Genomic DNA, 23,062 nt, shown 5'->3' on the forward strand with positions numbered 1-23,062 from the left:
CGTCTATAATTAGGGCTAATATCAGTAATACAACAAACGGTTCCCCGGAATGTGTAATGGAAATTAAATGTTAATTTTTGTTTAGATGAATTTTATAGCTTATAGAATAAGCAGTAGAACCACTAACTATAAACAATTCTATCTTTTTAATCATAAACTGCAACAAAATGGTTTGAACAGGTTCAAGTAGTTTAAACCGAAGTATTAAACCGAAGTATTACTTTATTTGAAACCTTACCAAAATTTTTTTTATTTAGCGGTGGGTTGTTCGCGGTTTTTAGTTTTCGCTTTGCTTTTATGTTCTGCTACCTTATGACAGCGATTTTTAAGTATACGCTCAATTTTCGCACCATCTTGCTTTCTCTACAATATAGACAGCGGTTCAAAAAAGCCACTCTCCTGACCTTTTTTTAAGAGGGGGCTTCAAAATAGCTGACTTCTAACTTCCTGGTTTTAAGTAAGTAAATTAAAATATTTTTGACTTATTTTAAAAAGGGTTCTTAGAATTATTTGCGGTTTTAGAATATATTAACTCCCCAGTATTACAGCAAGACTTAATTCTTATTGCCCCCTTTAAGTTTTTGATTTACAAGGGCGCAATGAACATTTCCATATGTTAACTTACAAAACATCAACTCATAGAGTAGTTTTCCCTCAACAAGTTGATCTATAAGTAAAAGAAGGTGATATTAGTGTGCTTCGAACGTTATATTAGACTCCGCCTTGAATTATGCTCTTCATAACTTCATTCCTAGTGTAGAATTTACCAAATTTTAAATTAAAATATTTCAAAAAGTAGATTTCAGATCTTCAAAAGGTTTACGAAGGCTTGCCTATAGTTTATATATTCCGCTCCATAGAAGAAGACAGAAATTTTTAATTTTATCAAAGGGTAAATGACTGTTGAATGGGACTGTAATTGATCTAATACATTGACCCATTATGGTTTTAGTCTACCCACGAAGTGTCACAGTAGCATTCAAGGACCATGTATAATTTAAATTTTAAATGGAAATAGAAATTTTTAGTTTTATTCATACTTCCTTCGTCACTTCAGTGTGGGAATATACTTAGCGTCGAAGCAACAGTTAACGATATTTGGCATCGATACGAATGAATTTTAGTATTTGGCAGGTTTCGCAAGAATTTACAACTTAGAAAGGTGCTGACGTTATAGTTTCTGTGAGTTTGCACAGTAGTTTAGGTCTGATTCATAACTAAATTTCTGTTATTATATGTAATGTTATACCAAGTTTTTTTTTAGTTAGATGAAGTCTTATTTTTATTTTGATTTAAGGGTAGTATGTATTTGTTCACATAACTTTTTTTGACTTTGTCATGGTTTTCAGTATATAAAAATACATTCGTGACCTTTACTCTGTTTACCCAATCCTTAGTCGGTAGATACTTGCAGAATCTTTTAAACCATGCAAAGCATCGACTTTCTAAGCACAATTTTTTTTCTTTCAGCAATTTATATTAGATCTCCTTGTAGACTATTTAACTTGTTTATAATAACTTACATGTTTAATTAATTTAAATTTTAAGAACTTTCCTAATATATAGGACAGAAGGTAGTAGTTAATTTGTGTAAAAAGTAAGGCTTTTTTTTTTTCAAGAATCTATATGTAGTTAAAAGTTGTTATTTAACTTAACTAATAGCGTCAAAAGTTTTAATAACTCTTACGTGCATACAGAGCAATTAACAATTTAAATTTTTTTAAGTGATAAAAAGTGTTGTAGAGCTGTCTCGGTAGAAAAGGACCTCACCTTAAAATAACTATTTACCAAGGGGATCAGAATTTTATTAAATTTAACTTTACATTCCATTTAGCAGTCCACTTAGTCTTTTAATGTTATAAATTTAGGCTATAGTCAGGTCTACCACACGAAAAAAAAACCTACATGAGGTTAGAGAACGACTATCGAAGTACGAAAAACATTGCTCCAGTTAATAAGAATTAAACCTAGGACCCAATTCGAGCGCTAATGATAACCAAAGAATTAATTTGGTATATAGTTTTAATAGTTTCTCGGAATGACTGTAATCGCTTATAACAGGAAAACTGATGTAAAGAAAAGAAGCAAGTTTTTTATCAAACAAGTCTAAGGACAAGAGAGGTCGGACGTGCAGTTCGTTCGCATAATAACACATAAATCAAATATATATTGTGCGTCACTAGGGTTCCCACGTGTACCCTTGCTGGACAAAAGTAAAAAATTTAAACATCAAAAGAAATAAAAATTCAAGAAAATTATAGAATGAGAAGAGCTTCAAATTATATATTAGAACGCACACATCTACTTTAAAAAGGTTTAAAAAAATAAGAATATTTTGGATGCCTAGATTTAAGAAGGTTTGGTGGACTACTATTTTTCTAATTTTATATTTCACTAATATAGCTTATAGATTGATTGTATTCAAAGTAATTATCAGATTTATACTTAGGTTAGAGTCATAAGTTAAATACCTCCTAAAGATATGTAACCAAACACTATTTTTCGTTTTAGGAGCCAAAAAAGTGAAAAGACAGTGTTTTACAAAAATGTTGCCCATAAACTAAAAGCCCTCACCATTCTTAGCTTTAGGCCCATTGCAATGTCTATTGACGTCTTTATTAGTTCTACAGTTTGTTTTAATAAAAGAGTATTTAAATTATGGCTTTTAGGTTATTCTTCTGAAAAAACAGCACAGTCGGAGTTCAATTCTGAAGAAAATGAATCTAGTGAAAAATTAAAATATTTTGTTAGCGAGGTGAACGATAACTACAGAAACTTTCAATTACTCCTACACTTTCTTAAGCAGCCAAAGTATTTTGAAACTCAAAGTCTTTTTCATATATCGGACTCTTGCAAAAGATTTTTAGTTGAAAGTTATTACGAAATAAATGGTATTCTTATTTTATTATTCCTTTTAATTTTTTATTACTGTTCTCTTCTTATCTTCAGATAATATTGCTCGTGAAATTATTGGTAAAAAATTATCTGCTAGAACTCTTAGGGAGAGTGAACTTAGTGATAGAACGGGATTGTCAACATACCTTTGCAAGTTACAGTTTGAAAATATAAAAAGAATTTATCGCTTTGTTGAAGATAAGGAAGGCAGTCTTTTTCGAATTATTAAAGAAAATTTTTATTTATCGGATAAACTCTCTCTCTGTTACAGTCGTATTATATTTTTGTGCCGCTATAGGATCTACTGCGGGAAGAAAAGGTTAAGAAAATATAAATTAGAAGACTTTATGGCTTGTGCTGGTTTAATGATGCAGTATTGGTCTCCTCCACGGCAGCTGGCTATTAAAATACTGGACGACAACTTTTTTTTAAAGTTAGCTGAATTAAAATCTATACTTCTTGAGAAAACTGCTTTGGATAATTTAAAAGTTCTTGTCTTAGAGGATCTCAAACTTGAAAACATTTCTCATTTAGGAATCCAAAAAGTTTTTAAACCTTTTGTGCGTATCCTATTTTCGATTGGGGCTGGTTTAGTCTCCAACAGCAGCATAAGATTTTTTTTTATTGATGTAGTTGAAAAATTGGTGGACTTACTTGTGCCGCTGAACTTGCTTCAGAAAGAAATTGAAGTACTTTTTAAGTCTCTTAAGACATGTTTTTTGCGCTTGTCCATATCTTTTGCAGTTGTTCGCAAGTACAAATCCGTATTAATCCGTTTTTTGCTAGTCATGGACCTTTGTGTACAACAATTTCTTTATAGAAAAGGTACTAGCTTCTGTTAAATAAATGGAGCTTAACGACAAGGCATTAGTCCTTATTTATAATTTCAATTTTATAAAGCTACTCATTACTCGTTAGAAAAGATAAACTTCACAAGTTAATCATAAATTCAAAGTTGCCGGGACGTCCAAGTGGTGGTAGAGGTCTCCGCAGCGACCCAGGTGCCCTATTCTCTTCACAGCAAAAGTAATCTTTCGTTGTGCAATAAGCGAAGGATATGTGCGTGTTGTGCGTCCGGCCGATCATGACATAAGCTTCACTGCTCAACGTATCGGCAATAACCTCCTCGCTTCAAGAGCAGTAAAGTAAGTGCGGCGTTCTTTAACAAACGCGACGTGGTTGGTGGGTGATGATACGCTTTACCGCGATCTACAACTTGAGCCGGCTGATCACAGTCAAAAAGTAGGGCCAGCGTTCTTTACGAGTGGTACAAGCTAATCGTCCTCAGTGGAAGTGCCCAACTACAAGTCGTAAGTGGCGCATAATACCACCGTCTCCCAACTGGAAACTGTTAAGGTTTAAATTAAACGTGAATACATGTGAGATGATAATTTTAACTGTACGTGTTGACCGCTAAACCGTTTAAGGCTCGAGTATTTGAAGTTGTTAACTCGAGCTTTGGGAAACGCAATTTATAATAATAAAATAAAGCTTTACAGCTTTAATTATTTAACATCTATCGCGTAGCTCGCCTCGTCTTGCTGGTTAACCTAAAATGTAATATATAGTTTTTGTACTGAACATACTAATATTTTGGTCACTAATTAGATAGTGTCAGTGCACAAGCAAACAAAAAAAATTATGCAAATAATAGTAAAAAGAAGTATATTTTGGGACGATTGCTTTAATTCGATAATCGCATACTTTTGATTAATAATTATGGTTGAAAAAGAGCCAACGACTTCATTAGTACAATAAATAATCTAATATACTTCAATTAGACATAAGAAGAGGGAGTAGGGCGACTACTTTACCATAACACATATTTTGTGTAACCGAAGAAAAAGCGGGGTTAATATGTAGTGCACCTTTTCATTCCGCCGCCAAAAAATTAATAAATACGTTATTAAAGAAAGGCCATAAGATTCTATAGAATAGTTTTTCTAAATTCAATGCTCAACAAGTAATTTCGAAAGATCAAATAATCAAACATTCAAACTTAGTTAATATATCTATACATAATACCAAATAAACTTCGATAAAATTAAGTCCATATATAACGTGTATTATAAGATTTATTAATATAACTGAACTATTAATAACCTATAACAACCAAAGCAAAATAACTAAAGCAAAACAGAAAAGCTCAAAAATATTTGCAGAAAACGGGTATTTACATGGCGTACTTTCTAGTCCATTCTCTTGCTGTACTTTCGTATCTTTTACGATCGGTTTTATATATATTAGCAATTTCAGGAACAAGGGGATCGTCCGGATTAGCATCGTCAAACAAAGAACAAATGGACAACAAAACTTTTGAAATTGTTAACGCTGGCGACCATTGATCCTTAAGAATATCCAAACAGATGCTTCCATTCTGGTTAATATTTGGGTGATATACTTTAGTAACAAAGGTGACTTTGGGAGGTTTAAATGGATAGTCTGTAGGAAAGTGAATGTTTAAAAAAAAGGCACCCCCTTCAAAAGGGGAATTTTTTGGCCCCTAAATAAATTAATAAAGAGTAAAAGATGCAAAAAGTAAAAATATAGGTACCATAATTGTGGCACTCCAGTGAAAAGGATCGTCCCCCAGAATCCCCGCGCTGCAATTAGCAGGAGGATCACGAACTATATCATTTAGCTCCTTTTGAATACGTTTTAAAGCCATGCCTAAATATTGTCTTGATTAACAAAACAAAATATAGATAAAAAAATAATTAAGTCATAAGTTGAGCCCAAGGATCTATATTGAAAAAATCATTAGTAAGAAAACATAGATAATAATTTTTTCTAATAAAAACTATTAAAAAAAAATCTATATTAACAAAAAAATATTACAAGTCTTAAAAATTATACAGAGAATTTATAAATAAAAGTTCATAATTAGTATAAGTTAAAATACTGAATATCTCTATTACTCGATGTTGTTAAAATAAGCGAAACTATCGCTACCAAATATTTATTGCCCAGTGAATGAGTTCTTAGAAGTAACTGAGAGTCTTTCCGCCCCTTAAGTCCAAGGTCTTAAATGCACTCTCTCCTTGCGTTCACGGCATGCTTGTGCCTCCGGCGAAATCAACTCGTTTTGATGCAATACGCGAATCAAATGGTTATATCGATTTATATGCTAAAAATACTAAAAAAGCGTTAACGCATTGGGTATAGGGGAGAAAAAAAAACCAGGTATAATTTTAGAATTTAAAATTTATATCCTTTTATTCAACACATCTAAATTCTCAAAATTATAAATTTAGAATGACCTCGAAACTTTGCGTAATTTTTACAAAGCAGGAACAGTCACATCTCTTTCCTTTTTTAAAGGACTAACGGACTTCGGCCTCTCCCCCTCTATTCTTGTCTTTTACCATAACTCTAGCAAAAATATATACCTTTAGTTATTAAATTATTTTTCGGCAAACGAAACTAATACCTTTTTAAGTGAGTTATATAGAAATCAGTTAATATTTTAGTAGTTACGCAGTGCAGTTGCAACTATTAAAAAACGGCAGAATCCCTAACTTTTTAATTCTTTATATATTTATAAGGGGGCGCTTGAGTCTCGGGAAAATATCAAATAAAACATAAGGCGTTTGGTCGCTTAAATAAGTGCTTTTCTGCCCCATAAAAAGCTTGGGAAACCACAAATCTTCAAGTTTAAGTCCCACCGCTTATAGGGAATTAGTTTGTTAGCTTAATTGGAGAAGTATATAAGGAATTGATTTAAAATTTGACTTGATTCGATTTAAAATTAAAGTGTGTAAAAGCAAATATACCATTCTTTAAAGAAAGTGGGTATGAAAGGGCTCGATTACCTTAACAAATGATTTCAATTACCTTTGAATAGTGAGAAAAATAACAAAGGATAAACGTAAATAGTCACGGGTCAATACTTTTCAGAAAGTAAAAGTTCAAATCCTCATTTTAAGGTAGATGGCTAACTATATTTGGTGCTCCCTTGAATTGTAGCCCAGAGTTTCGATCAATATAATACCTTATACAACGTAGATAAAACTAAAATATAACTCTCTTTTAAGAATTTGCAATTTTTAAGTAGGTGGTTTGTCTATTCAACATGGCTCTTGGAAAGCCCTCAGGTGTATTGCAAACGCTCCGATTACAACTCTACACCGGGAAAATTTTTCAGTGCGGCCCATCACCAAAAGAGTAGGTGTGAAAAACTTTACCGTCCATCTAACAATTCGTCAGTTTTAAGAACGCGGAAATTTTGAAGACCTCAAACGCCTGGTCCATTTCGGATCACCTCGGCAGCCGACACCAAAGGTTCAAACTAATATGTAAGCGTAATAGACGTCTAACAGCCCTTGAAATTAACCAGATTTTAATTGGGACATCAATGCAATGTTTTTGTCATTACCGTAAAAGGTGCTTACGTGAAGCCAATTTACACGGTCGGTGTGCTAACGAAAGCCATTATTTCGACGAGGAAACAAAACAAAACGTCTCAGAGGGTTAGAACGCAAAAATTGGACACTGGAGGACTGGAAAAGCGTGTTGTGGAATGACGAGTTCAAATACAAAGTCTCCGGACAAGAACGTAAAATTTTTAACCATGGAAGAAGGTCTAAAAATGTTACCGGCTGTGTTAGGCCCAACAGTGAAGGAGGTGGCCCCGTCTTATAGTTGTTTCTCTTTTGCCGGCGTCAGATATTTTGGTCAAAATTGCTGGGATTATGAGCAAAAAAAATTATCTCCAAATCTTGGAAACCAATGTGGTGCCATCGAGAGTGCGATTATCGGTAATTTACCTTTACGCAGGACAGTGATCCTAAACACACCGTTTGGGCATGCAAAACTTACCTGGCCAGCAAAGAAGAAAAAGACATCACCAAACATGCGTAGCTCCCTAAGTCAGAACTTGAATCAAATTAAAAAATTATAGGGTGAACTCGTTAGGAAAGTCAGGAACTGTATGATATCAAAGGAAAACCTGTGGAGGACCCTTTCAAAGAGGTTGGAACAACATGCAGCAGGAAACAATATGGTGGCAAGGGTGCCGAGAATAGCGCGTGCCGTGATTGCATCCAGGGGAGAATTTTTTTCAAAGACCAAAAGTTAATTCTTTTTTGCATTTGTATATTGACTTGTAAATAAGATTTTGTGGTAATAAGTTTTTCTGTTATTAGAAAATTTGTTACAAGTAATATTTTATGTGGTCTGGTTAAATTGCACCAATTATTATAGCGTTTATCAAGTTTTACTGTTGGTCATTTTTCAGTGGGCGATAGTGTATACTTGATTTTTCCAGTTCTAGCCCTTGTTAAAACTTTATACCTTAATAAGTCTTTTTTTGGCGTGGTGGGAAGACTCTCTGATTAAAAGTCTAGTTACTCTGATACGCCTCTGCCGCCCCCAAGAAAATTTTATTTGTTACTAAATTTGAAAGAAAGCTAAATATTATAAATGGTTTGTAGTCATGAATTTAAAGTAAAAATGGAAATTATATAGTAGGGCAAAAGAGTGTGTTAGAACTTAATACCTTAATAAAAGATATACTTTTTAGCGTGGTGAAAAGTCACTAAGTTACATGCTTTTATTAACCACAGGTATGCTCGGTGTCGCCAAAACTAATGAGGATATTGTTCGGGCGATTAGGGAGAAAGGTGGGCGCATTCTAATGTACGATTAGCTTCTGCAAAAGCTTTTGCACAATTCGGCCATGCTATTTGGCTATAAAAACGTAACTTTGGTAAAGGGCCTTTCTTTAGGATATAGACTTAGCAGTTCTAATTGCAAACTATATTTGACCTCTAACGAAGATTTGTTTAATGATAGAAATATATTTCGCGTCATCATAAGAAAACAAATTTATAAAACTAAACAGGGGAGGTCCTGTTACCTTCTTCTAGCTTTAGTATCCTCAAATCAAACGTATTTACAACGTTATAAAAACTTAATAATTTTAGCATATTATATGCAGTGTTAAATTACAAAGTCTTCTCGCTTTTTAGGGACTTAAATTTAGGAAAAACATTTATATAATTTAATACATCCACGTTTACAGAAAACTTTGCTTGCGGAGATCTTTTCAATACTTCCGAATAAAATCCGCTTCTGCGGTACTTACGTTAGGTGCGCAGTCGAAAAATTGTCCGGACTGTCCAAGCAAGAGATGCGTTAACCGTAGGATGCACGCATACTTAATAAAGGAGTTTATTGAATAGGGACATAGTGCTTTTTGCAAACAACAGCGGGTAAAGTGCCCGGGTTGCAGCTTTCACTACGACCGCAACAAATTCTACGTGATGCTGCCCATCCAGTCGATTATCGATGATGACTCCCAAGTACTTGGCCTAGGAAGTCCCATGAAATTTTATCGCATTCCCGTGCCGAAGGCGCGTATATTATAGTACATCTGCTTGAGATGAGATTTGCTCTATTTTCTTGCCGTTTATGATTACTCCCCACTGCCGGCACCTGTTGGTAAATGTTTTTAGGTAGCGTTAAAAGGGGTCAGGGCATGAATGCTTACCTGAGATTTTTTTGAGGGAGTGTAATACCTGTTCATTACGCCGAGAAACAACAAAGGATATCAGTTTTAGACTCTAATTATTAAGGTTAGGTAAGTGGAAAACCGCTTAAAAATCCCTGCTGTAATATACACAAGGCGTCTTCTACTATCAGTCTTAACAGAAAAAAAGGGACAAATTATATTAATTGATTGCATCACATTTATGTGATTACTATCCATTGCAAAAAAAATATATTAGGTCCTATTTATAGCGTTATAGTTTCAAGGAAACATAACGAAGAAGACAAACTTAATTAATCGCCTGTGAAGCTAATGCTATGGGTGGTACCAACTGATTTTTTTTGTTGCTTACTGATGACGTGCCTGCACCGGTCGTATGCGACACAATAATTGCTATTTCTGCATTATTCACAGATATAGTGTAGATATTTTTTTTTAGTCTGTTTAGATAATTTTTTCTTAAGCTGCTCTATTTTGTTGCTTTCGACCTATAGACCATAACAAAAAAACATTAACTCTACGACCCTTGCAGGTCTGGAGACTGAGGTATTCGAAACTATGGAAAGAAAACAAAGACAAGTGCACAACACGAAAACGCGAATATTTAGTTAGTAATATATATATATTTATGTACAAAAGTAGCAATGTTCGGGAATGATCATGGGGCCTTTGTGTTAGACATAATTATATTTTGAGTTGGCATTTTTTTAAAAATATTGTATTCCTAACATGCGCCAAGAATGGTCATTACAGAGTGCTGACCAGTGGACCGTCTCGACAATAGAGGACCCTCCACCTTTCAATTAATTTAATTGCTTCGTAGTTTGGGCACGCCTTATTTGAAAGTTCTGCTTTCAAATTTTAGCTTGGTTACTTTATCGCCCTCTGTTAACCTTGTGTTTTTTTCTAACTAATCCTTCTTTCTATTCTCAATTTTGCATTATTCTTGGGCGTTTGTAGTCAAAATTTTATCATACCTTAGCGTTTTATCCCTTTATTTAACTAATACGAACAATTGAACCCATTTATTTAATTAATGATCCTCACCGCAGTTCTGTAGTGCTATCTTATGTTCTTTCTAGAAAATTAGAAAAATCCCACGGAATTCCTTCAGTTAAGTTCAGTAAAAGTAATTTGAAATAATATATTTGCTCATGATACCTAAAGAGCATGAAAGTGCTGAAAACTATTTCTTGATTATATTCCGCCGCTTGCAAACCCTCACTTCTATTGGCCCTATTATTCCAGCACCGTTTTTGTCTTTCATTTTATGTTTCTTCAGGTCGGTGTAGCTACCAAAATTTTCATTTAAACTAACAGTTCTATAACCCGCAGTCCACTAAAAAAAATTTATAAAACTGGGATGCGTTTTCTATTTTTTTTTTATCTTGCTTTTGCAGTTATATTCTGGGCACACGGTACCACGGTATATTACTTTACTATCGACGCTAACGAACGCCGTTGCTTCTACGAAAATTTTAAAAAAGACAACACTATAGTTCTTGTTTACCAGGTTGTCGAAGGTGGCTTTTTAGACATTAATGTCAAGGTCTAGTCTGTATAGCTCTCGCTATTGTACCTTATTATTATGAACTATATATATACCGAAATTCTACTAACCATATTTAATGTTAAAAATTAAACAGTCTTAGTATACGTTTATCAAAATTATTTATTTACTTTAGTTAAATTCAGCAAAAGGAGACCTGCTCTATGAATCAGGAAAAAAAGCTGAAGATAGCGCCATATTTGCCGTGAACGAAAATGTTATTTACCACTTTTTTCTTATTGACTCAATATAAGTTTATTAAAAAAACAGGGAGAATATCAACTTTGCTTTGACAATAAAATGTCTACAGTAACTTCCAAAAGAGTTTTGTTTCAGTTTGTTTCTGGTGAACAAAATATAAAGGACGTAGATAATAAAGGTTGTATACTGCATTGATCCTCAAAGCCTCCTACATGTTCACATTTTTGCAACGTTAGATAACACCCTGAGTAAAATGCTCGAACAGCTTGGCGATAAACTACGAGAAGTATGGAACAACAACGCCTTTTTAGCGTCGAGGGGAGAAGCACACGATAATAGTACTTTAATTAATTAATTTTATTTTTAAGAAGCCCTTTATTCGTTTATAAAGTCAATCAAAGGACACATGATAGAATACTTTATTGGAGTGTGATCGAAATCTTCTTGGTATTTGCCATGTCCCTTTCTCAAGTGTTCTACTTAAAGCGTTTATTTGAGCGAAGAAGAATAGTGTAATTATTACTTACTTAAAATTTTTAAATAAAATTTGTAGACGGCCTAAATAAATTAAGTGTTACGCTAAATGGGGTCAAGTTGTTATATGATCTGCCTTTGAATTTAAGAGGCAAATAGACCGTAGTTTATCTAAAATAAGCGGAATATAACTAAATAACCTTCGTAAGAGAGCGTTAAAAGTATTAATAACTAGTCTTTCTACTCTAATTTTTAAATATTTTGATCCAATAACCTAAAAGGAATCGCTAAGCGTAATGAAAAGTAAAAGTAGCTTGAAGCACAATAAATATTTAATTAAAATTTTTTTAAGAACAAAAGTTTAACGGCGTAGTGTGTTTTTAGAACAGAGCATTCTTAAGAAATTGAGGAAGCGCAAAAGCAGCGGTGTGAACTTCTTGATTGTAATACTTCAGATTCATCTCTTCCAGCTACTCATTGTAAAAATTGTAACAGAATTGGTTACAATAAACAATGAATTTAGCAAGTTAATTACAATTTTAAGGGTGCCTGTTTTAGGCGCTTTGAAGTTTATAGAGGCATCCTTAGAGCAAAGTATGAAGCCGATCTGGCCTAAAAAAGTATAAGAATTAAACAAAATAACATAATTTTAAAATAAAATACCAGACGGATAAGTAGGAACGGAAGTATAGGCGTATGCCACAGAGGGAAAAATCTGTTTACAAAAACTGTTCATGCTTTTAATAAGATTCAAATGCAACCAAGCACACTCTCCTAGTTGTTTAATACATATATAACATTATATATTTAAACTATGTTCGGTATATAAAAAAGTGCCCTGGGAGATGGTAATGCCGTTACTCCGTAGTGCACTGTGCATAAGCCTGTAATATTCTTCTTTAAATAAAGTAACCGCGGGGCCTTCACCGCCAAGTTTAAAAAGTGAAAAAAGTAGTTACACTATAATAAACCAAAAGGATCGGAAGAGTCGGTGATAATAACGTCAAATTCATTCTGGTGTTGCTCCATAAATTTCAAACCATCTCCAATATGAATATGACATTTTGGGTGGTCAAGACTTGAAGATGAAAAAGGCAAATGCTGCTTACAAAGCTCGACAACCTAAAAAAGCTTAAAAAAAAACTGAAAAGTTATAAAATCCACTACCTTTCTATCAATTTCGCAAAGTGTCACGGATTCTACGTATTGGTGTTTAAGTACTTCACGAACAACACAGCCGTCTCCTCCACCAATTACAAGTACCTACCGTTGAGAAAATAAGTTTGTTCGTCAACCTTTAATTAAAGTAGTTAATTGTAAAAAACCCCCAAATCAATAATAAATCCAACAAGACAGTTTACTTAGCAATAGAAGTGTTGTAACTATACAGTATTAATCCTAAATATTAAAAAACTTTTTTGGGTTCAGGGTGGCAAAAAAGGGCTAAGTGAGTAATCATTTCTTGATAGGAGAACTCATCCCTCTCAGTACATTGCAATATACCATCTAAAGCTAGGCAAGTTCCGTACGTTTTGCTTTTAAAAATAAAAATGTGCTGATAATTTGATTTTAAATCAACAAGAATTTCTTCAACTTCGAGAGAAAAAGCTTGACCGGGCCATAAAGAGCTCAGTTCAGTAAACCAACCCACTTTGTGTGCATTCATCAAAAAAAATCACTTTCAGAAGTTTTCGGAGGGAACACCTAAATTCGTGCGGCTAATATTATATTGTCCTGATCGAGTTCCTCATGTAACGACTAATACATACTGTAGTACAGCCCCAAGATCATTGAAACTATTCCAGTTGGCTTAAAAGAACCCCTTTTTTTACTTGCGATACAATTTTATTTTTCTTTGTTTATTACCACATTTCAGTCTAATAAATCCATTATGTGAGCTTATAATATTTTGAAATAAAGAAATAATAGTAAGGTAACAAATGATTTTAAGAACCCTCTTCCAGTCTTATCACTGCAGGTTTGAGAAGAACTGTATAAATGCCTTACGTAAGCCTGAAAATTCTGATTACCCATTAGATAAAGGCTTTAATTATAAGCGTGGCATAAATTTACTAAATAATGTACGGCAGTTGTTTTATTTAATTTTTATAATTGGTTGATGGTTTAGTTTACTTTAAGTTTGTATCGCTAAATTGAAGCAAGCTATCCTTGAAACGTTTTTATTATGAGGTCAACTTTTGATAGTAGCAAAAACTTAGTAAAGAAAAACAGGAAGAAGCTATACACACCCAAAGTTATTCCCTTGGTATACGGCGATGATAATAAAGCTTCGTCCTTGATTATTGAGAATTTGGACTATCTCTCCTTAACTTTGTTAAATGATGAGTTCAATTTCTCAAACAAGCTAAAAAAAGGTTTTAATAACTTCTTTAAACACTTCTAACTTCCTTCCCTTTGTTCAATAGCAAATAGTAGAAGTATATCAAATTTTAAAGGGAAGACGCTATCTACTTTGTTGTTTTTATCGAAAAAAATTCCGATGAGTTTATTTGACTCTACTTTTCCTCGTTTTGTACTGCGCCATCATCTTTATTTTTGGCATAATAACAGGACTTTTGTAGATCAAGAATTGGTAAATAACTTTTAGCTTACTAGTTTAATATTATTAATTAAGCTTATTATTAAATGCTGTTAACGTATTTTTACTATAATAGAATAAGCTCTTGCATAAGGGCTCCATTATTATATTTAACTTGACTACAGGAGTTGAGGATTATGCAGTATCCATTAAAACTGAATTTATCAAGTACATCAAAAAAGAAATTATGCCCAGAGCACATAGTTCTAACATAGCCTTGATACGTATTTTTCTCGGGAACTCAACCCTTTATTTTTAACTCTCTTTTATAATTTTAGAAAAATATATAGAATCCATTCTTAGCTTAAATTCTCCCAACATCTCGTCAGAATTTCTCTGCTCATCTGGCTTTACTGAATCGGATATAACGTTTTTATTTAATTTAATTACTAAATAATTTAGCAATTTTAACGCAGGAGGATGATGTTAAAATCTTTTCATTTTTTTCACACTAATAGAGAGCTTGTTCATCTTGGCCTCCTTGTATTTCATAACATAAATACATACTGGCTCGGGATTCCAGGTTTTTAAGTAAAACTTTTTATTTCTACTCGCTTTTACTATTTTTAAGGTGTCGGCCCTTTTATAAAAGATCTTCAAGAAGGTAGGCGTCAAATTCTAAACTTCTTAAAGAGAAGTGCGGGAAAAGAACTTCTTGCTAACGTCAATTTCCATTCTAAATAAATTTTGATTTTAATTTTTTTAATTACGTGATATTTGCTCAACTGTAGGATATACTGAAAAAGAAACTGCGAAAAACGAGATTGCCTCTTTCCTTTCTTCTTGAAGAATTGTGCGGTACTGAACTCGTCAATTGGTGGAATTTTTTAATAGTTAAACTTTTTTTGGTCTAAATTATTTTTAGTATGAGGGTGTCCCAAGGGCTGTTGATAAGAATACCTCGGTCAGATTAAATTTCGTTTAAATTTGCTGGATTTACGATGTTTTAATTTAGTTAATAAACTAATTTATGATATTAAACAGAAATTAACAAAACTTTACGTTTCACCACTGAAATCTTTTTAAATTTTACCTAAACTTTTTAATAACTGTCTTTAAATTAGTTTTGACAAAAAAAAGTTATATTCAAGTTTTCACTATAAGCCAATATATTATATAATAAATTTATTGACTCCAAGGTGTAGTAATAGTAATAGCAGTAACAATTTTAGTATTAATATTTGTAATAAAAACTAATGATAACGGTTTCAACTCTATTAGAGAAATTATTAGTAATGCTTTTAAAAACTATTTATAATAATAGCAACAATTATTAAATGAGCAAAGACTCAAATATTCCACTAGAGACCACGCGCACACAGTTCAACAGTATTTGCGTGGTGTCAAGTAAAAATAGTAAGCGCCTTGCGAAACTAAATCCCCGATAGTAACGAATCCTAGTATTAGCACTTGCAAAACTAAATTAACTTTTTCCTACTTCTCACCAGCCTCGAAATAAAAAGATCCACTCATTATTTTATATAAAATAAAAACTTTGCTCCAATTTGTTAAACTTAAAACGACTTCGAGCTTTTGAGACCAAGGATAGGTGTCAAGGAATTAAGATTACAAAGACAGCAAATGGCTATACATCTGCCTTTCGGTTATGCATGATAAGGCGCATTCATCTTAATAGTTAATTATCAGAAGAAAAGAAGGCCCATCATTACCTGATTCTAATATACTCCATAAGATCTCGTACGCCTCTAGCTTGGGCACACGAAGACAGCCCTCAGTTACGCCTCCACAACAGCGGCAATTACTACTGCATCGACAATAAAGTTGTCATCATTTAAATAGTCAAAAACCTAAAATCCGCTTGCAAGGGTTTTTAGGACACGGACACCCCGCCAAATCCGGCCTCTTTTTTAGAATTTCCACGCAGGGAGCAAGAGCTACAGGAGCCGATGCAGCGCGAAAACTTGCAGTCTTATTTGATTTCTACCACTTCTCGCCGTACAACAAGAGCTCGATAGGGGCGTTGAGTCATTCTGGTCTTGCGATATTTTTGCTAGCCCACCAAAGCATTTGGTCTTCCTTAGCTTGCTCAATTAGGTGGACGTTTCGGTGACCTAAGCTTGTAATTACTCTAGCAAGCCATTAAAAACTTCAGATTAAGTCGTCCTTATAAACGGTTCCTTAACTGCAACAGCTGTATCGAAAACTTAAATTGCTGAATCTTGGAAAGAAAGCCAACGTTGATAGCAGGGATTGATCTTTTAAACCGCCTCGTTAATTAGATGATGATACTCGGTTTCTACCCGTTGCGATTGAAGACAACTACTGTTTTAATGCTTCCGAAAGAGCGCGAGTAGCCTCTACGCAAAATTATATAGGGCCCCTTGTTAGCAGTGAAGAAAGTAGCTGAGACTACCATACTGACTCTTACAAACATTTAAGCGGGTTTAACACAAGAGCTTTGTACAATAACTTTCCTTCCTGTACTTTGTAAAGAGCACAAGGCTTGCAACACGTACGGTCAACGTACGCTTGTTTTCAAAAACACTAACGGAGGCTGACCTATAAAACTATTTCTACTCCCATTGCCTTTTGCACTTATAGTCGCGAGGTGACACAGTCCGGCAACCTTTACACTCGGCTCGCTTTCTACGCAATGATACAGCGATTTACTCTTCCTTCAAGTCACTTACCGTTATTGCGCCAGCGTTTGCACTGCTTTTTCAGTCACGCTCGCCAACTGGTAACGTCAGGGGATTTGTCCTTCAACCTTAGAAGTCAAGAAAAATTCGTGGTGTTTCCAGGTATATGTTTGTGCCTACTTATTACCCTGGTGAAACATAGCAAGCTGCTACGCGTCATACAAGCATTTTTAAATGTACCCAGTGAGTGGCTTCAGAAGGGTTGGCCCATGGAGGGACTAGCCTTAGCACGCCTAAGGGGACCATAACTTAACATAATTGATATTATATTTTTTCAGCAAGGGCTTCTACATTTTTAAATCAGTTATCAAAGTAAACAAATATAAAAATTTTAAAAAAAACTCTATTCTATATTAGGGTACTAGACTACAATCACAAAGTACAATTTGGAGCTAGCATTAAATAACCCGGATATATCATATTGTACCGAATTTTCCCCAACTGCGTTTGTAACTCTTACACTTTTCTATAACAGTATATTGTCGCTGGAGTACGTAACTGACATTCACAAACTTTTTTAAGTCATAATATGTTATACCTAGAAACTTTTCTATATAGACAGGAAATGAAGTTATATGCAACCTAAAACTTTACTCTTTATAGTGCTAGTATGAGCATCAACTTAAATATATTCAAGGTTTTCTGTAAGCAAATTACACTTAAAAAATTTGCAGAACTTAAACTTATTTTCTTATAAAATCTATAATATCCACAACAAAAACTACCCGTTATTAGGGCGCAAAAAAATTTACTAGTAGCTCCACGCGAAGATTTAACCCCTTATCCATTAGCTTTGCGCACTTCGTGCATCTTTTTGCTAGGTACTTGCTCTCTTTTCTGTCCCAAAGTAGAGTTTGATGTGTATATATAAGACACACAATTTTAGCTTGCAATTTTTAAAGGACTTAGCATTTAGTAAACAACAGAGATAATAGCTGAAGTGTAATCTTAAGTTGTTTTCTATAAGTAAAGCCTAGGACTATGTAAAATCTTTTTTTCCCTCTGATAAGGCTGTTATAGTAAGCAAGCCTTAAACAAATAATGATTAATCTTGATATTATTCTTGTTTGCCCATATTTCAAAGTAACTATGGTGGAAGCAAACTCGTAGATATAATTATAGAAAAGAAGTGAAATAAATCCTGTTTACCTTACTTATCCGTATTTTGACAGTGTGTATAAGAGCAACTTAAAACTATTTTATTATGCTTATGTATGTGGTGTTAGATAAATAATTTGACTGCACCTTTCTATTTCGCTTTATACAAGTCATGTTTCTTATTTTACTCTTACCAATTGAAAAATCTTTGTTTAGCTACGTGCGGAGTGCCTGCCCTATAGCCGTGATGCTAGATCTGCCAACTTTCCAAGATCTTGCCACAAGTAAGTTAGAATCTTGCTTACAATCTACCGGATCCATGGCTAAAGTTATTGAGTTTTATTTTATTACCACTAGTTTTTATTATAAAGTATAAATTTACTGTAAGTGCCTTGTACTAGATGCACAATTGGGAGTATTACCTTTAATTTGTAAGTTCTCTACGTTAAAGGTTTAGCTCTCACTTTATATTTTATAAAGTTATTAGATTAACTTAATTTTGTTATTTAATAGAAGTATAAAGTGGAACAAAAGTGTTTTTTAGGGGAAAGTTTAAAAACTCAACTTTCAGTTCTTGTTTACTTTGTAAAACCGGCTCCCATGTCCCTTAATTTTTTTCACCGTAATGTTAAGTAATTCTTTAAATATATGAATCCCATTTCCTCTTGGTAGTCTTGTACTTCGATTTAGAGTGCATCAGCACAAGCGAATCAGTGTCTTTTTTGTACCAAGAAAAACATTATTTTGTGAAGAGTACCTCAAAAATGCCGGTGTCTACGGAAATCTATATATTTCAGAATGCGACGTGGTTTGTTATACAACTTTTTAAAAGAATTTAAATTTTTTATATTTCTTATATAAATATTTATACTTTTATTAATAAAATTTTTAAATACAATTTTCTTTATATATCTTCTACGCAAAAGGACTTTTTCCCTCTAAACAGGGAAGTCCTCTCCTTGGAAAGTCGGCATGCTTTTCGAGAGTGCGTGGTAGAGGGGGATTCGACCGTTTTGTATAACGTGTAGTCACTATTCTACCTTTGTTTATTTCATTTTTAATTATCAAGTTATCTTTTTGTACCTGACGTGTAATTATTGTTCTACCTTAGTTTACTTTTTTTATAATAATTATAAAATATTTAAGTGCGCGATTCATTATGAAACTGCAATCAACTTATGGGCTTATCTCCCACATCTGTGGTAATTGCGATTCCTCCTTGAGCCAAGTGTTTATTATAATGGATCTTAAAGGAGCGGGCTTACAGGCAAAACAAGTCGCTGACGTTCTTTCGTGCTTGCAAAAGGAAAGTTACGTTTTCTCGGTAAGCTTTGCTTATATATATATATTACTTATTATTTATAAAACTCGTAATTCTTACATCTATGAAAGGATATTATTATCAAGGAAGACGAGAAAATTTCTGAAGAACTCGATACGATTGTTCTTTTAGATCGTTGTGCAGATTTGGTGCTGAATCCATCTCCGGCGTTTCTTTTTTTTTTTTTTTTTTTTTACATAAGTTCGTGAAAGCTCAACCGTTATAGGTTACGCCGCTTTGTACGCAGCTGACCTACGAGGGCCTGCTTTCGGAAGTTTTCCAAGTGGAGGGAGGTTGCTGTAGACGTTGCCTAGCAACGAAGTTAGCTCGTATGGAATTGTTCTACAGAGAAGATCTTACTTCCCGTGGACATCCTGCCTACCGACTTAGTCGCGCGTCTTCCTGCAAATCAGCTCCACTATGAGGTTAGCGCGGTAATTCTCACAACATTTTTTATTAGTGACTCACGCTTCAATTTAGTTTTTATTAGATTTTAACGATCCCGTTTATAACGAGGTTCGTTTCATAGTCATCTTTTTAATTTAGAGGCCTTAATATTTTAAAATAAGATTCGAGACTCTTCCTTTCCAGAGGTGGGGCCGCGGATCCGCTCGCGGGCGAAGGCTATGGAAGCGGCATACCAGGTGGCCTTATAAAGAGTTGCAATCAACAGCACTCGCCTTTTAATGCAGGCAATCCAGAAGAGACACACGGCTAACACGGTAGACGAGGTTAGAGAGTTCGTAAAGCAACTGAAGGAAGTACAGGAGGAACACAGATCACTTTCCATCCGTTGTTATTTTTTAATACAAAAATTAAACTTGAAACGTTGAGCTCCTCGCCTCATAATAGACACCAGCATTGCTGAAAAAATAATATGCTCGACGGCGGACCCTTGTTTTTCGGAAGCCCTTCGCATCGAGAAACGTAAAAAGGGTGTCTGCTTTTGCTCACCCGATCTACAGCTACATTGCGCTGTTTTCACAGTGTTTATCGACGCGGAGGGAACCGACAAGTTTAACGAGTCCCTTGAGACGCTAATATGCCGATGTGAGCCTTTTCTGAAAGTTTTGCGCTTGATATGTCTGCAATCGGGTCGACCTTTAGTCCTTACTTCACCAGCTACTGTTACCTCAGCGCCTTTTGATGATAGTAATCAACGGCGGCTTGCGACAGAAGATTCTAGAACAGTACATGAGCGAGCTGGTGCAGACTTACGGCTCTCAGCACCTCCAGACTCTCTACAACTTGCAGAAAGCAGGTCTCCCTATTCCTGAGTGTTTGGCGTCCCAGTAACGAACGGAGGACAGGCTTGCTGTCCCTCAAGGCGGAGCGCAGTTATTACAGTTCTGTTAAAAAAAGGCTTAAGCTGGTTGTACCGGGGTCCAACGAAGTCTCCTTATTTTCCTTTGTCCGCTCTGCGTCTTTATAGTTTAACAAAGTGTTCCTTCACTCCAGAAAAGCCGCGAGGATATCAGCTATGTCTACGGCGGCTACGCTCCACTCTCCGTAAGACTAGTGGAATGGCTCCAGCACACGGGAGCGAAGAGTCCAGACGCCGCCTTAGCGAGCTTCGCAGGACCTTTTTTTCATGTGGATCAAAGACCTAAAGGAGCCCGCCAGCAGAGTTGACCTTTTTTTGCTTTCTTACGCCTAAGTTTTCAATTTCGTTTAAGCCTCCTTGAGTCTAGGTGGAGTCGCGCAGCCGGACTTCGCCGCTACTGCCCCCAAAACGACGCTGGTTTTCTACTTGGGCGGGTGTACCTCCGCAGAGATTTCGGCGCTTCGGTTGTTAAGTTCGAGGGCGCGAGGTTCCTTTTTCCCGAAGATTCTTCCCTTTTTTAATCTGCTCATGTTTACTACTGCGCAGGTTTGCGCCGATATCTTGTGGCTACTACCAGTATAATAACGGGAGACGCCTTACTTTCGACTTTGGAGGGCCCCTTTCCCTGCTAGCGCGCTATTAATTCAATAAATTATGCCGATCACAAAAGCTTTATTTTCTGCTACGCGGGTAACAAGGATGCTTCTGCAAGCAAAGCGTGCAGCTCGTCTACCGCCTCCGCCAGAATAACAATCTTCGCTTTCAACTTTTCTATTACATTATGAGACGTCAGTAAAGGAGGCAAAGTAAATTAACTTATATAAAACCTTTAAGATCTTGCGTTTCTGCTATGTACCACTTCCAGCTCTCTGACCTCTTAACTACTTCCTGCAGTACAGTAAGGATTTCAACGGACGCCACAGTATCCTCCGCTAATTCTTTTTCCCAAAGCTTAGATTGTTTTGAAAGCGAAAGGATTTCGTTTTTTATTTTTTGGTTCTATTTTGCATGCAAAACACATCAGCGTATCATATGGCGAGCATTTAAAATAATATTACTTCTGCTCTGAACTCTTTGATCTTTTGTTGCAACTCTTTAACTTCCCTCGAGCCTCCCACACTTCCCTTTGAAAAGATAACGCAGCTCGTATCCACGGAAGGTTTAAGAAAAATTTCACTACAGAAGACCTTCAACACAGGACTTGTTTGTTCTCTACTTGACGGACTCGAAATAGTGAGCGCTGCAACGTCTTCTACTGATGTGCTCGAGGATGAAGGCGGAAGGAGCCCCTCCTCTTCTTGAATTTCTTCAGAAGTTTCACTGAGGCTAGCGGATTCTTCAGAGGCCTGGCCCTCCGGAGGCACCGGATTTATAGCCTCAACGCAGTAAGAGGGGAAGAGCCCCATTTGTTTACGCCCATCACTAGTTTTATAGGCACCGTGGCACCACCCCTCTTCCACGTAGCCAACTTTTTTTATATAAAGTTCGGTGGAGGTTTTGCCAATAATTTTTTTAAAGCAAACCGTGTTGAAGAAGCTGTCCTTTTTTAAAAGATAAGTGTTCTCTATTACCGTCTATAAGGAAAATCGGTAAAGAGAGGTAGAAAGGTGGTTAGTTTCTGGCTAGTACCAGAAAAGTCAATTATAGCTTTGGCTACCAAAATTTGAGGTTGCTTTATAAAATTTAAAAGGACTTTGGTTAAATCTTCTATAAACTAAGAGAGACAATTTAAGAGGCTCCATAAGCTAAATAATGACCAGTATTTTACCTTAACAATTTTTTCTGAACTTTTAAAATAAAAAAGAAAAATATTTCCTTTTTTTTTAGTATTTATAAAGGTAAGTATATAAATAAAAAATAGCAGTGATAAAGTACCGTTCTTTCCGTTAAATTGTAAAAAAAATTCTTTAGTCACCTTAAAAGTAATTTTTGAGTCTAGCAAGATTTCGTACTTGGCGTTTATATGCTAAACTTTATATAAACCGATTATTATTTTTTAAAAAGATTAAAATTTATTCACGGGAAGAAAAGTTTAATAAGTAGAACCTCCTCCTTTGGATACATCATTAACTTATAAGTAGTTTTCTCGCCACTTATTACGACTAAGGCTTTGCAACCGTGTCCCCACTTTTTGTCAGCTTTTAACTTTAGAAAATATACTTTCGCTTTTGAACATATTTTTTTATCTAAAGAACTATAAGATTTTAAAAAAAAGAAGAAATCTAAAAGGGATGTAAAAACATAAAAAGGAGCTTCCACTTACTTTCCAACCATACTAATATAGAGCTAATAGTTTAGGATGTAGCAAACTTAAAAGAAAAATTAGTTCAACAGTGATGTGACAAACTTTATTACAGCTTAAAAGCGCATCATGAAGGAGTACTAAAGCATAATAGCTTACAGTTTTAAACCATCGCTATAATTTTATTTTCCAAGTATGGGAAAAAAACT

General features: G+C 34.8%; 6 protein-coding genes and 1 long non-coding RNA gene across 14 annotated transcripts; 4 read left to right on the forward strand and 3 right to left on the reverse strand.

Moving 5' to 3' along the window:
- Positions 1-1,905: 1,905 nt before the first annotated feature.
- Positions 1,906-3,715, forward strand: LOC135145156 (acidic fibroblast growth factor intracellular-binding protein B-like). The gene is made up of 4 exons (XM_064077254.1): positions 1,906-1,930; positions 2,670-2,891; positions 2,950-3,328; positions 3,640-3,715. Exons 1-4 carry the CDS (start codon positions 1,906-1,908, stop codon positions 3,713-3,715), a joined length of 702 nt encoding a protein of 233 aa, XP_063933324.1.
- A 1,306-nt stretch (positions 3,716-5,021) lies between these two features.
- Positions 5,022-5,875, reverse strand: LOC135145184 (ubiquitin-conjugating enzyme E2 D2-like). Its single transcript, XM_064077295.1, has 3 exons — positions 5,814-5,875; positions 5,450-5,576; positions 5,022-5,398 (listed from the first exon to the last, which is right to left on the reverse strand). The coding sequence occupies exons 2-3, from the start codon at positions 5,561-5,563 to the stop codon at positions 5,069-5,071; spliced, it is 444 nt and encodes a 147-aa protein (XP_063933365.1). The 5' UTR covers positions 5,564-5,576; positions 5,814-5,875; the 3' UTR covers positions 5,022-5,068.
- Positions 5,876-10,687: 4,812 nt separating this feature from the next.
- Positions 10,688-11,619, forward strand: LOC135145206 (uncharacterized). The gene is made up of 5 exons (XR_010283365.1): positions 10,688-10,934; positions 11,071-11,151; positions 11,205-11,313; positions 11,372-11,473; positions 11,527-11,619. It is a non-coding gene; the product is annotated as an uncharacterized LOC135145206 (long non-coding RNA).
- A 362-nt stretch (positions 11,620-11,981) lies between these two features.
- On the reverse strand, positions 11,982-13,312 carry LOC135145193 (spermidine synthase-like). Its single transcript, XM_064077305.1, has 7 exons — positions 13,024-13,312; positions 12,777-12,872; positions 12,581-12,731; positions 12,447-12,530; positions 12,273-12,383; positions 12,145-12,221; positions 11,982-12,079 (listed from the first exon to the last, which is right to left on the reverse strand). Exons 1-7 carry the CDS (start codon positions 13,273-13,275, stop codon positions 11,990-11,992), a joined length of 861 nt encoding a protein of 286 aa, XP_063933375.1. The 5' UTR covers positions 13,276-13,312; the 3' UTR covers positions 11,982-11,989.
- A 444-nt stretch (positions 13,313-13,756) lies between these two features.
- LOC135145203 (inactive serine/threonine-protein kinase 19-like) lies at positions 13,757-15,204 on the forward strand. 2 transcript variants are annotated; one of them, XM_064077315.1, is made up of 8 exons: positions 13,757-13,984; positions 14,036-14,202; positions 14,285-14,432; positions 14,487-14,577; positions 14,667-14,731; positions 14,780-14,871; positions 14,940-15,025; positions 15,074-15,204. In XM_064077315.1, exons 1-8 carry the CDS (start codon positions 13,795-13,797, stop codon positions 15,120-15,122), a joined length of 888 nt encoding a protein of 295 aa, XP_063933385.1. In that variant the 5' UTR covers positions 13,757-13,794; the 3' UTR covers positions 15,123-15,204. The 2 variants fall into 2 exon arrangements, with proteins under 2 accessions (XP_063933385.1, XP_063933386.1); XM_064077316.1 differs by having other exon boundaries at positions 14,940-15,006.
- Positions 15,205-18,192: 2,988 nt separating this feature from the next.
- Positions 18,193-21,243, forward strand: LOC135145169 (vacuolar protein sorting-associated protein 33A-like). Of its 7 annotated transcripts, XM_064077268.1 has the most exons (20): positions 18,193-18,294; positions 18,355-18,417; positions 18,480-18,598; positions 18,657-18,774; positions 18,893-18,990; positions 19,113-19,168; positions 19,220-19,290; positions 19,359-19,436; positions 19,514-19,580; positions 19,636-19,712; positions 19,768-19,803; positions 19,857-19,931; positions 19,989-20,079; positions 20,140-20,214; positions 20,275-20,382; positions 20,441-20,548; positions 20,598-20,680; positions 20,746-20,914; positions 20,964-21,098; positions 21,158-21,243. In XM_064077268.1, the coding sequence occupies exons 1-20, from the start codon at positions 18,214-18,216 to the stop codon at positions 21,241-21,243; spliced, it is 1,794 nt and encodes a 597-aa protein (XP_063933338.1). In that variant the 5' UTR covers positions 18,193-18,213. The 7 variants fall into 7 exon arrangements, with proteins under 7 accessions (XP_063933338.1, XP_063933335.1, XP_063933336.1 ...); XM_064077265.1 differs by having other exon boundaries at positions 20,140-20,382; XM_064077266.1 differs by having other exon boundaries at positions 20,140-20,382; positions 20,979-21,098.
- Positions 21,244-21,245: 2 nt separating this feature from the next.
- On the reverse strand, positions 21,246-22,885 carry LOC135145157 (uncharacterized). Its single transcript, XM_064077255.1, has 10 exons — positions 22,875-22,885; positions 22,658-22,805; positions 22,487-22,577; positions 22,380-22,426; positions 22,241-22,325; positions 22,135-22,185; positions 21,799-22,079; positions 21,670-21,735; positions 21,439-21,610; positions 21,246-21,382 (listed from the first exon to the last, which is right to left on the reverse strand). Exons 1-10 carry the CDS (start codon positions 22,883-22,885, stop codon positions 21,294-21,296), a joined length of 1,041 nt encoding a protein of 346 aa, XP_063933325.1. The 3' UTR covers positions 21,246-21,293.
- Between the last annotated feature and the right edge of the window lie 177 nt (positions 22,886-23,062).

The sequence above is a fragment of the Zophobas morio genome, unplaced genomic scaffold (genome assembly GCF_036711695.1).
Source record: "Zophobas morio isolate AGI-343-1 ecotype UQ-CSIRO unplaced genomic scaffold, CSIRO_AGI_Zmor_V1 ptg000131l, whole genome shotgun sequence".
NCBI classification, from domain to species: Eukaryota; Metazoa; Arthropoda; class Insecta; order Coleoptera; family Tenebrionidae; genus Zophobas; species Zophobas morio.

Bases quoted from the DNA above. Each gene is read 5' to 3' on its own strand.
- LOC135145169 (XM_064077265.1), top strand. From the start codon at position 18,214: ATGCTAGATCTGCCAACTTTCCAAGATCTTGCCACAAGTAAGTTAGAA. The intron at 18,418-18,479 runs GTTTAGCTCTCA...GTTATTTAATAG, and splicing joins GTAAGTTCTCTACGTTAAAG to AAGTATAAAGTGGAACAAAA. The intron at 18,599-18,656 runs GTAATTCTTTAA...ACTTCGATTTAG, and splicing joins TTTTTTCACCGTAATGTTAA to AGTGCATCAGCACAAGCGAA.
- LOC135145156 (XM_064077254.1), top strand. From the start codon at position 1,906: ATGAGGTTAGAGAACGACTATCGAA. The intron at 1,931-2,669 runs GTACGAAAAACA...TATGGCTTTTAG, and splicing joins GTTAGAGAACGACTATCGAA to GTTATTCTTCTGAAAAAACA. The intron at 3,329-3,639 runs GTTAGCTGAATT...TATCTTTTGCAG, and splicing joins GACGACAACTTTTTTTTAAA to TTGTTCGCAAGTACAAATCC.
- LOC135145184 (XM_064077295.1), bottom strand. From the start codon at position 5,563: ATGGCTTTAAAACGTATTCAAAAGGAGCTAAATGATATAGTTCGTGAT. The intron at 5,399-5,449 runs GTACCTATATTT...TAATTTATTTAG, and splicing joins ACTGGAGTGCCACAATTATG to GGGCCAAAAAATTCCCCTTT.
- LOC135145203 (XM_064077315.1), top strand. From the start codon at position 13,795: ATGAGGTCAACTTTTGATAGTAGCAAAAACTTAGTAAAGAAAAACAGG. The intron at 14,433-14,486 runs GTATTTTTCTCG...TTATAATTTTAG, and splicing joins TTCTAACATAGCCTTGATAC to AAAAATATATAGAATCCATT. The intron at 14,732-14,779 runs GTTTTTAAGTAA...ACTATTTTTAAG, and splicing joins ATACTGGCTCGGGATTCCAG to GTGTCGGCCCTTTTATAAAA.
- LOC135145193 (XM_064077305.1), bottom strand. From the start codon at position 13,275: ATGAATGCACACAAAGTGGGTTGGTTTACTGAACTGAGCTCTTTATGG. The intron at 12,222-12,272 runs GTATTTTATTTT...ATACTTTTTTAG, and splicing joins CGTTCCTACTTATCCGTCTG to GCCAGATCGGCTTCATACTT. The intron at 12,080-12,144 runs GTAATTAACTTG...TACAATGAGTAG, and splicing joins AAACAGGCACCCTTAAAATT to CTGGAAGAGATGAATCTGAA.
- LOC135145157 (XM_064077255.1), bottom strand. The intron at 22,326-22,379 runs GTAAAATACTGG...TGTCTCTCTTAG, and splicing joins GTTCAGAAAAAATTGTTAAG to TTTATAGAAGATTTAACCAA. The intron at 21,611-21,669 runs GTAATATTATTT...CATGCAAAATAG, and splicing joins TCAAAGAGTTCAGAGCAGAA to AACCAAAAAATAAAAAACGA.